General features: G+C 35.2%; 2 protein-coding genes across 2 annotated transcripts; one reads left to right on the top strand and one right to left on the bottom strand.

Annotated features, from left to right (window-relative positions):
• Positions 1–749: 749 nt before the first annotated feature.
• On the top strand, positions 750–5,304 carry LOC112015377 (proline-rich receptor-like protein kinase PERK8). The gene is made up of 2 exons (XM_024047781.2): positions 750–1,644; positions 4,795–5,304. Coding segments are annotated over exons 1-2 (684 nt in total). The 5' UTR covers positions 750–961; the 3' UTR covers positions 4,796–5,304.
• Positions 5,305–7,350: 2,046 nt separating this feature from the next.
• On the bottom strand, positions 7,351–10,228 carry LOC112015373 (trans-resveratrol di-O-methyltransferase). Its single transcript, XM_024047776.2, has 2 exons — positions 9,393–10,228; positions 7,351–7,876 (listed from the first exon to the last, which is right to left on the bottom strand). Exons 1-2 carry the CDS (start codon positions 10,161–10,163, stop codon positions 7,574–7,576), a joined length of 1,074 nt encoding a protein of 357 aa, XP_023903544.1. The 5' UTR covers positions 10,164–10,228; the 3' UTR covers positions 7,351–7,573.
• Positions 10,229–12,396: the final 2,168 nt, after the last annotated feature.

Here is a 12,396-nt window from a genome sequence, read left to right as displayed (position 1 = left end):
AAGATCAGTACAATTTTTTTTTTAAAGAAAACATTTTAACTAACCCACCATCAAATTGCACAGATCAGAGTCTCAAAAGAATATTTCAAGTAGATCAGAGGAGGCTTGTGGAGTTTGAGACTCAACCAAGAGTGGTGAGTGCAATGAAAACTTTGAATCAACGATGGTGCAGTAGGGCCAACTGGACGACGTCAGCAAGGAGGCTAGGATTAGGGGCGGCGATGAGGCTCACCTTGGCGATGGTGGTAGCAGAGATGCTAGGGTTAGGGATTTGAGAGAGAGTTCAGAGAAAGGGAGAGTGAGAGATTAGAGAAAGTGAGAAAGAATTTTTTGGAACCCTAGAACCAGTGAGAATTTTTTGAAACAAGCGTGTAATCTATGTTTTTTTTCTTCCAAAAATTCTGGGTCGAACGGGTCAGTTTACACAGGTTAGAAGTCAAGGAACCTGAAACCAACCCATAAAACTGAAATTTAAAATTAATTGACCTGCATTCGATCCGTATGGACAATTGGATCCGCTTGATGGCCTTCAGATCGGACTGGGTCAGGCGGGTGTGTCGGGTCGATGGGTTGATGGATAGTCCTAAATATTATTACTAAATCTATATATAGTTTTTAGAACATAGAGTTCTAAAAACAGCAAATTTGTTGTAGCTCATTCCGATCTTCGCCACGTCAGTGACGCAACCACTTGAGATTCCACCCATCTTAATAAAAACAAGAGGCCATCCACTGAAATTAAAAAAAACAAAAAAAACAAAAAAACAAACGAAAACGTAGGAGTAAAACACAAAACAAAAACAATAACAAAACGAAAACGTAAAAAGTAGAAAACACAAAAACTATAATCAAAACAGGAAACAATATACCCCCAACCTTCATTCCATTCTGTTCTGTTCAGATCATTGTCAAGTTCAAGATCCCAAAAACAAAGGAAAAAAAAGCAAAAAAGTAGTGGTGGATGGCAAAAACCAACAAGTATACCTCCATTAACTTCAATCAGATCTACGAGAAAACCCTTCCTTCCAATTCCAATCCGAACTCCAAACCCATCAAAAACCCATCTTCTTCTTCTTCTTCTTCTTCTTCACCCTCTTACTCTGCAATCTCTTCTCCCAAGACCCATGGCCGCATGTTGGTCCTGACCCGACCCACACCCACACCCACATCCAAGCCCAAACCCATCACCACTCCATCACCACCACCACCACCACCGCAACCTCTTTCCCCACAGCCCCAGCAAAGCCAGCTGATCCCTGATCGGACCCGGTCTGAACCCGGTTCGGACCAGATTTCTCTTCGTCCGTTGGGTAGTACCGGTTCCGGTTCTCCTGCTCTGTCATCGGTTCCGAGCTTTGAGAGGGACAAGGAGGTGGTGGGTGTGGTCACGTCTCCGAAGCCGGACAAATTTGTGCCTCCGCATCTTAGGCCTGGTTTTTCAGGGAGGGAGGAGCGGATTGGACCGGATGTGGTCCGGGTCAGGGAATCGGGGCGGAACAATTTCGGGTCTCCGGGTAGGTTCGGAGAGGATGGGCGGCCCAAATCGGGTGGTGGGTATGAGAGGATGATGAGGGGTGATGAATCGGAGCTGGGAATGGCGAATCGACCAAGATCGAGTAGAAGCCGGCCTGGTTCGAGTGGATGGTATGGTTCTTTGCTCATTTTTGTCGATGTTTATTCAATTTTTGTCTTCTTATTTCTGTAAATTTTTTGATTGAATTTTTTTTTTTGGTACTTGTTGCATTGACTTTTTAAAGAAATGTTCTTTTTTGGCATAAATAAGGTTCACCACTTGATCCTTTATTGGATATTTAATGTAGAACATGTTATGCAGCATGGTTTTGAATAGGACAGGAATATGGTTTGAAAAGAGATATTGTTTGTTATTTTTTTTTTTTTTGGAAGGGGGGTAATCAGTGTGCAATTTTAATTGGTGGAAGGAGTTGAGGAGACTAGAGAGCATGGGCAAGAAAGATTTGTGTTTAGAAATATTTTCAGTGGCCTTAATTTGTTTTTTGGAGTGTTACCTGTTGGTATTGCCACTTTTCTACAATCAGGGAGAGGAATTTGAAACCTGGTTCTCCTAATAAAAGAGAGCAGGCTATGCCACTGAGCTACAAAGCTCTTGGCAAGTGGTATTGCTACTCTTTATTTATTTATTTTTTATAGGAGTGGTATTGCTACTTGATTGAACAACAATACATAAGGATCTAGAATAGTGGGTTATTCTTTGTTGGCATTTTTCTTATGATGAATCATTGAGAAAAGGTCTAGATGCTACTTAAGGTTGCAATTTTTATTTATTTATTTATTTATTTTTTAAGTAGCAAAACATGAGTGGCCATTATGCTGTATGGATGATGTTGAGACATGAGAGAGTTAGAATTGTCATGCATTGTGTCTGTAATTTAATTCTCTATCTCTATGCATACTTGTTAAAGAATGTACATATTCATATGTTCAACAGGTTCCTCTGACCTGAATGACATGAAAGGGAAATTTAATGTGATGAAATATAATAGATAATTAGTTAACGTAAGCATATGATAAGATAAGGATAAGAGTGAACTCTATAATAACCTCGGGTGGCAGGGTACTTTGTTATGGTGTGTATTTGGTTAGTCTTTTAGAGAATAGTGGATGTGCTCAAGTTATGAGCTGCAGTGGTTCATATTGAATCAGGTTTGGTTGATGTTTATAATGGAATTAGATGAGGTGGAATTTGGAATTTGAAACAATTAGTGTGGGATGAACTCTAGTGGGACCAATGATGCAGTTTTTGAGTGACGAAGGTTGCTAGGACAACGTATTGAAAGGAAAAGAATGAGAATAGAGGGGTTCCAGAAAAGGGTGAGATCAGAGATAATGTTTTTGATGGGAAGTAGGGAGAGAATGGAATAGAAATATATTTGAAGGTCTAGAGATGGGAGTGGAAGGGGTGAAATCCAAGTTTGTTGGGACTCTTTTAATCTGGGTTACTTTGAATGGGAGTAGTCCTTCGGACTTCTGTAAATTTAGTCTCATTGTGTCCTTGATAAGAAGGGGCTTATGTATTGTTTTTTAATATAGATAAATTTGTTATAGGAAAAAAAATGTCTATGATGAAAAAGATGTGGTTGGCAACTCTTGATGCAAATGAGAGAATGAAATAACAAACTGATTATGTGACTTGTTTGAGTTCACTAATAGGAAGGTAGCGAAGCCAGCCCCCTCTGAACATTCCCTAAAAGCATCAGAGGCCTTTATTCCTAGTTTTTGTTTCCATTTCCTCCTATTCCGTTCGTTTTTTTTCGTTTTACAGCCGCTTGATTTGGGATGTTGAGATCTTGTACAATAATGTAGCTTTAGTCGCTTCTTTCTGTCTTTTTTAAATCAAGTTTAGTGTGTTTCTTTTCATAGATATAAATTAATTTTTTGTAACATTTTCTTCTTTGGAATATTTTGTTGTTAGAAGTATGGCTTTGATTATGTGTGGTTTATATGTAAAATTTGTATATTGACGTCTTGAATTGAGGTTGATTTTGGGTACAGATGAGACTTTTTAAGGGGTTGGGGTTTCATCCAATATTTTCTCAGCTAACTTATTAAAGTCTTGGATCCCAATTCCTTAGTAGTTTTTCTAATCTTAGTTTGATATGTAGTTCCTCTGTCAACTTCTGGTCTGTAATGTATCTAGCCTTCTAAATTCTAATGTCATCATCTTATTCCTCTCATTGCAAATTGAATCAAATTCAACGGAAATCCCCCACTTGGGTTTTGCCCTGTTTATGGGTTGAAAATATATATCTGGGTTTTTGGTAATGCTGGGATCTGGCTTTGGTTTGGGATATATTATATATATGAAATTAATGGGCAGCAATGCAGTGTATTGGAGTATAAAATTGCTGTGCCCAATGCATTGGACAATATGGAGATGCTGTGAATGGCACATTTGAGGTTGATTTTGAGGCATGTGACCTTTATCATGCCTATAAGGTAAGAAAGAATGGTTAGAGAGATGAGAGTGCTGTGATAGGAAAGGCCTGCCACAATGCACACTATAATACGATATATGGGGGTTCTCAATGTTTATGTATTTTAACTAGTGTTTATTAGCTTACCAAAACAGCAACCCCACCCCCCAACCCACTCTCCAATTTTTATGGTGGAAGGCACTACTGTTTTCCCAATCAGGTAATAGTTAATAGGATGAACCTGTGGAAACATTGTGAATGTGTTTTTTTTTTTTTTTTTTTTCAGCTCACAGTGAATGATGGGACCCATGTGAAAATTGATACATATTTAAAAACGTGGATTAGGAAAAAGGAAATAAGTTGAACCAGGGGAAACATTATGAAAAATGTGTCTTGGTCTCATCGCACATATTGAATGACCTAAGTTTAAATTGCGTAATTGCTAGAAATGTGCAAATACAAATACTTTGATAGTGGTCAGTTTTACTACAGAAACCTAAGAAAAGATCTATGCTGTTTGTGAGGTAAATTAGTATTGATCTAGTTCCTCTAAACTAGGACTAATCCCTTTATCCAAATTAATAGTCTTTCTGCTTTTATTAGGCAAATGGGCTCTTTGATTCACCAAGCTGGTCTTATGTATGATTGGCATAAAATAAAATTTCATCACAATGAAAGCAGTCATTCATGATTGTGTGCCAAGAGAAAATAAAAATTTAGTAAGCTGATCAGATTTTTGGAATGAACAATGCCACAAATAAATGTAGGATACTCTTTTTTAATATTGCTCTGCCTGTTGGATTATTTACTGACTATATTTTTCACTGTGAACAATGCTCAGATTATTTTGGTGAATTGATTCTTTCCTGCGGACAAGGATGGGACGTACTTGATGCCACAAAGGGATTCTCTATAGGGACCAACTTCTGTCATTTTTCTCTCTGGAACTGGCCTTGATTTTCAGAATGAATGGAATTTCAATTTTTTGGAAGATAGTATCCAATCAGGTGGCACCTTTTGAACCCCAAGTGACTGGATTTTTGCCAAATTTTGAAGTGCTGTATCGCAAAAGATAGGCTTAGGCATCTAAGTCTTTTTAATGCTTGATCATTGGTTCTGTTATTCAGGTTCCAGTGAAATGCAGAATTAACATGTTTGATTTTCAGTTTTAAGGTTCTTTTTATCTGTTTTTAGGTTTGCATCTTGTTGGGATGCTTCCAATTACTTTGTTATATGCCTTCACGGTACTCTTTGATGATCCTACTTGTGTAAAAAGATTTATTTCGTGGCATTACCTATCTCATATACTTTTAAAAATCTAAGAATCTATCTCATTACTTTTTGCATTTAATTTTATCGTTATTTGCTTATGTTGCGGAATTGTAGCTTGACCTGTGTTATGCATTAGCAAGAAATGCAATAAGCCAAGATAATGCTAAGAGTAATACCATGTAATTGCATGTTTTGGTGTTCAGCTAGATGAGATGTCTACGACCTTTTTATCTGTTTATTATAGACCTTGCATTGGAACTGTCCCATAATTGGCAGTTACTTATTTATTGATATTGGATAGAAATCCTAATGCGATTACCCGAAAGCACTTAATGTGTGCTTGGGAGGTACCAATCTGCCTAAGGCGGTTGCTGGTTATTTATTTATTTAATTTTATGAATGTTCATGCATGTTCTATTAATCGGAGGGAAAAGATACTTATTACATTAAATCATTAATTGATGATTTCTTCAGATTCACATATGTATATTTGATGTTAAATTAATTAATAAGAGTCTTTTTACATATTCAAATGATAAGGGCAAAATAAAAATAAAAATAAAATAAGGATATAGATTAAAATTTATTATACTTGGAAAAGATTTAAATGACGAAATGTCACATTGTTGAGCTTCTCATCTACAAATGCATGAATTTAAGCGAAAGGTAAGTGTGTGTCATAATTTGTGATTGATTGGCACCCAGTATAAGCCTTTTTTACACATGGGCCCGTGAGTACGCCACAAAAAAATTGGGTTTCACTATCTGGTTTAAGTCTAGAAATCAACTTTAAACCCCTATGTAAATATTTAACGGAACTTTATAAGTCTAAGTTAAGGTGGTGCAATATCCATCATTTACCGTGTTTACCATTTAACATTGTACAACTTAAGGTCTTGGATTTGACCAATCTACCACTCTCATTGTACACCTTAAGGTCTCAGTTCTCACTTTCTACTACTCGCGTTGCATCTTCTACTGCAAACTTAAACTCCAAGCTAACCTCCATCAGCCCAAGGTCTTCATCCACCTATTGTTGTTCAACAAGAACACAAATGATAATCTCTCAATTTTCAATCTCAAATCCCGTGTCGAACCAATGATCTTGCAATGGGGTTATAATCTTAATTTGCAATATGGTGGCTGCATTCAGCGTGGGTGGTAGCATATATGGTGGTGTGGGTTGCGGTGTATGTGGATAAAGGGAGAAATTAAGAATAAAAAAAAAAGGAAAAAATATTTTAATAAAACAAAGAAAAAAATGGGTTGTTTTTTGTTTTGTTTCTATGAATAGTTAAAATTAGAGAAATAATCTTCCTAAGTTAAAATTTTATTTAAAAATTGGCCTAGCCTAATATAAACATTTTTTTTTCAATAATTCTTCTCCATCACTAATATTTTTAGATTGGATGTGATGTGTTGCAATTATTACAATGATCTTCCTAAAAGATTTTTAAAAAAAAGAGAGTAAGTGTTGCTTGGCACGTGTCAATTGAAGTGATAAGAAATAAATATTGAATATAAAAGTTGATAATGACATATGTGGAAAAATTAATATCTATCTCAATTTAGACGACACATTTAATTTGTAGTGCTCTGATTACATACAAATACAATTAAAAAAGAAGAAGATATTTTAATAATAAGACAAAGGGAGTTCTATTTTTATTTTTAATTTAATAAATAGTTGAAATATAGAGATTATCCCTTAAGTTAAAATTTTATTTTAAATTTGGGCTTAACATTGGCCTAGCCTAATTTTAACTTTTTTGTTTTCCATCACTGACATGTGATGTTTAGATTTGATGTGATGTTTTGCAATTATTACAATGATGTTGCTTAAAGATAAAAAACTTAAAAAAAGTGTTTTAAGTTGACAAGAAATGGAAATTGAATACAGAAGGTGACATTGGCATATGTAGACAAATTAAGAAGATGACTTGTCTTAATTTGGCGTATGTGTTTTGGTTTGTTAGTGCTCTGATTACGTATAATTAAAAATTGTGAAAAGTTTCAATCTAGAAAGTGTAAGTAAAATAAAAAATCTTGTGGGATTTCTTTTTAAAAATCTTGTTAAAAATATTACTAGATAAATATCTCACTCCTCTCCTCTCTGCGAGTCACCAACCTACTACACTCACCCATTAGAGAATTTCTTGTTTAGATACAATGAGATGTTGTACATAGAATTTAAATGAAATGAAATCATCACTTCTTAACGAGAGGCGAAAGACAATTTACTTAGGGAAACACTTGCAAATAGAGATAGGAGAAACATCATCATTTATTCATAATACATAGTAATTGTGATTGCAAATACATTACCACTACCCTGTTGCTGACAAGGCTCAAGGGTAAACCTCAATGAGGGACCTTAGACCCATAATAGGAGTTATCTTATAGTGGCTGAAGCCAGCAGCCAAGAAGAGCTTCTTCCATTCTTTTTCGTTACGTTCTTTGCCTGTTAGGTAGACCATCATCACCAGATCAAAGCATAATTGTGTTTCGGTTGACTCCTTGTCCATTTCCTGGATTTCAAGGACCATGTCTATGATTATCACCTTCCCTTCCTTATTTTTGCTCAAAATTGCTTCTCTACATTGCTTCAATATCTTCATACACTCTTCGTCGCTCCAGTCATGCAGAATCCACTAAATGTGAAGTTTAAGCCACAGTTTAGACGCTTGTAATAACATTAGAAAAAGAAAATTTTATCTATAAAAACATGATCGCGTATACTATAAAGTATGTATAATGTTGAAATGGCAAGAATTAGAGCTGGTGGTACCCTTTTTTTTAATGGTTGGAAATCACCCTATAGGGTGCTAACGGTGTCAACACCCTATATTCATTGACTCACTTGTAGCATGGCATTAGTACTTGATAGCCTAGCTTACTGGTGCACCTAGTGGCGGCATCACCTTATGGCCAGGGTGGTCTTAGGACCACCCTGACTTGAAAAAAAAAAAAAAATAAAAAAAAATATATATATATATATATATATAATAATTTAAAATTTTATATTTATTTACCTTTAAAAAATTTTTTAGGACTACCTTGAATTTTTTTTATACCAATAAAATTAAATTTTCTTCCATTATTTGAGCAACTTAACAATATATTGGGGTTTTTTAAGCAAAAAGGAAAAACTCAAAAAAAAAATTTTTTGAACTAAAATCTGAAAAAAAAAAAAAAATTATAATAAAACTACTACAGACTGGATAGTGGCTTGATTCTTTCGACTAAGCACACTGCCCAATATAACATAACTTTTAACCTTTTATTATTTTTTTATTACAGTATTATTTTTTCTCACCAGACACATATTACTTCTCATTTTTAATTATTATTTTTTGTTTATTCTTAACTACACACGTCTTCTGTCTAATTGATTTTTACACTTTATACTTTTAAATTTTATCATATCTTCATCTACACTTTTACATCTACGTTTTGCCTTCCTCCTTGTTCGTAACTTTTGTGTCTTCTGCCAGTACCAGTGTAGCAGTGCATCTTCTCTAGTTTTTAGTCTCAAATTTCTCAATACAATTTTTTTTTAGCTGTACAGGTACCTTTGTTCATTTTTTTTCTTTTCATTTTTTTTTGTTTTGAGGTTTTTTGATTTACAGAATGCAAATTTGTTTTGGTTTTAAGAACATCTTTTTTTAAGCACAAACTTCATGCTGGCCGAATCTTGAATTTCGGCCGGTATTTACCGCTACATCCCGAAACACCCGAAATAGACCGGAATGACTTGAAATTTTTTTCGAAGTGGAATAGGGTGGGTTACTATTCCGGTTTGTTTACTGGCACAGTATTTTCCGACCATTACGGCTAGAACGAAATAAAGTTAATAACATTGAATCAAATCTAATTACTTAAAAGCTAAAAAAAAGTAAGATTATGTAATTTATGCTATTTAAGGAACACTTTGAACAAAATTCCTGGAGCTACCACTGGGTGCAACACATTGCGAAACCCCTCATGCCTACCCACAACAGGTACAGACGCGAGGCTTTTGTGTGGTTAGCATCTCTGTCTTAACAGAACTCTTTTAATTTCAGTTAAAATTGAGAGGATCCTGAGATAAAGTTCTATAAGCTTCATAAAACTAAAGTAAAAGCTAATAATAATCACGATGATAGAATTTAAAACATCTGTATCTACCTTGAGTAAAATTGCGTTTGCTGGAGGTATTGCCTCAAACATGTCCCCTCCAATAAAGTCCAAGTTGTTGGTCCCCTGCATGTTAGATACAACATGTGGAAGATCAAACACAGTACACTGAATGTCAGGGAACTCGTTTGAAATGGCAATAGCCATATTTCCTGTGCCACCCCCTACATCCACCAAGGACTTTAATCCCTTGAACACCCATTTACACTCTTTGATCAGAACCCTCGCGATCAACTCAGAGTCACTAAGCATGGCATTATAAAACATGTTTGTGAACCTTGGTTCTTGAGCCACACAATCCCAAAATGTCATCCCATGTGTCATCTCAAATGGGGTGGGATCATTGTTTCTGAGCCAAGTACCTAAGAAATCCCATGTGCTAGTCAATATGGGATCGACTTGGACAAGAAAAAACGGTGCTGCACTCAAGGGCTCATCTTTTAGGAGAAGGCGGGAAGCAAGAGTAAGAGAATACTCTTCTTCTTGTTCACTTTCATCAAATTTTTGTTTAGCAAAGAAGCCAGAATGAACTAGGATACGCATAAGGCGGTAGACGCAGTGAGATTTGGTAGGGTGGACATGAAGTGCAGAGACAAGCTTGGAAAGAGACATGGGTTGGCCATGGTTGTGGATGATATCTGGTATGCCCAATTGAATTGCACATTTCAGTGACATTGAGTTTATGAAATTGAATGCATGATTCCATATATGGGCTTGAGCTTGAAGTAGCTCACTAGCACTTACTTCATTGCTCAAATCCATTATAAATGGTCCAAAGCTTCTGTCTGCTTCATTTCACGAGACATTGATTTCTATATATAGTAGTGGAGCTAATTGTTACTAGAGATAGATGGAGTGAAGGAATTTGACGAAGCATGCTTTTGCTTTTCAGCTGAATAAGGAAAGTTAACGGTGCAAACATAATTAGCACGTTTTCTAAGCTAATGGTCTATTTGGAAGTTTAGAGAGAGAGGAGAGCAAAGAAGAGTAGAGGGGAGGAGAGTAGTGAGAAGGAGAGTAGAAAAGAATGGTTATCCTCTACCTTATTTGGATATTTTTAAAATTAGTAAGGAGGAAGTGAGTAATTAGCCATTCCTCTTGTTTGGATGTTTTAAAAATTAGGATGGAAAGAAGAGAAAATAATTTAAATTGACAAATTTACTCCTATTTAAAAATGGATTTGCAACATTAGTTTATGATTAATTTGTTAAATTAAATAATTATTTAATAAACATTTTCATTCACAGGAATTTCTGAGTTTCACTATTCCAACTTACTGTAGCTCGGTTGTTAAAATTAAATAATATATTTTATTCTATAGTAATTTTCTCTCTCTACTTTAATTAAAAAAAAATCACTCTTTCTCTCTCTTCTCTCTGCCTCTTGCCCAATGTTTCTTTCATCTCTCAGTACTCTCCTCTCTCCCATCTCTCGACGGCGATGGCAATTGTGAAGGCGATGGCAGATCCTTGAAGTTTGAAGGCAATGACGGCAGTGGCAGTTGAAGATTAATCCTTTTTGGGTTTTGCCTTGTGGGTTTTGGGTTTAGATCAATGCTTCAATGAAGGCCTGTTTTTGCTTGCTTGCGTGGGGTTTGGGTTTGAATTGATGCTGCCTCCATCGCCATCGTTGTTGCTCAACCCAACACTCTAACCCCTCTACCTATTTTTCCCTTCACTCTCTCTCACTTGACCAACCTAGATTTGTTGTCTTTTTCAGATCTGAGCTGCTAACATGTTTTTGTATTTTTTTGTGTGTGTGTGTGTGTGTGTGTGATTTTCATTGTAATATGTCTAATTGTGGAGTGATATTCATTGTTGTCTGATTGTGGAGTGGTTCAAATCGGATGTGTCAGTGAAATAGTGAGATTCAATTTTTTTTTTTCATTCACCTTAAATTTTCTCAGGAAACAAACAAAGATTATTTATATAACTGGTTTGTAATTTTGTTAATTTAGAAAGGGTAAATTGGAAAATTCATTTGATCAATAATTTATCTACTCTCTTCTCCCTCCAAATCTTTCCAATTTGGGAGAATTAAAAATGAGGGGTTAAAGGTAGTTGTAATCCCTCCAAACTCTTTCCCCTCATTCCTTAAAAAACTTTCAAACAAGGTAATTGAATTACTCTCCCTCCCTCTACTCTACTCCTCTTCCTTTTTTAAACATCCAAACAGGCCATAAATATGTGTGATTTAAAAGTTTCTCACACATTCTGTTTTGCATGCTTTTCACATTTTAATTCAATACCAGGGTTGACAATACAAGTCTTTCTTGCTTTACTTTTTTATTTAATTTTTTTTTTGATGGTTCCCTTGGATCTATCAACTATATACGAATCGATTTAAGAGAAAAATGATATATGCACGATATTTTCACAATAAATTTTAGGTAATAGGTTGTTACTTGGCTGTTATTGGTTAAAAAAAAGTAATTTTAATGGTGAGTTCAAATTAGAATTAGCAACAAGTTACAACCTAAAATTTGTTAAAAAAATGTTATGAATTTAAAACTCTCTCTTAATTGAAATAAGAAAAAGAGAGGACAACTGGTTTATATTTTCCTTGTTTTAATTTTGATATAACAATGGTTGATTCTCGACCAGGTTTAATTAAGAGAATGTCCACAGGCGGTGTATTCAAGACAGACTAGAGTCATTTACTCCTCAATTGTTAATTCTAGGTCAAACTATTTGGTTGGTTTTAAACCATTAGCAATTTTAGTCCTCCAAGTTTAAAATGACTGCTTTTAATCCTAAAAATGATGGGTTTTAGTTTTTCAAGTTTTAAGTAACTGATTTTAGTCCCTTTCAAACTTAAAATGATTACGCCTTTAATCCTTAGCGTATCTAATAGAATGGTGATGTGTCAATTTTTAGTTTGAGGACTAAGAGCAGTGATCACATTAAACTCCTCATTTTCTATTCGTCTGACGAGTGATCTTTCCCCTAGTTGTCTTCCTCTGGAAATTTGGAGCACCTTAATTTGAATCCTCCTT

The sequence above is a fragment of the Quercus suber genome, unplaced genomic scaffold (assembly GCF_002906115.3).
Source record: "Quercus suber isolate HL8 unplaced genomic scaffold, Cork oak 2.0 scaffold_365, whole genome shotgun sequence".
NCBI classification, from domain to species: domain Eukaryota; kingdom Viridiplantae; phylum Streptophyta; class Magnoliopsida; order Fagales; family Fagaceae; genus Quercus; species Quercus suber.
The sequence above is the reverse complement of the archived record's forward strand: the minus strand, read 5'-3'. Positions and strand labels throughout refer to the sequence as shown.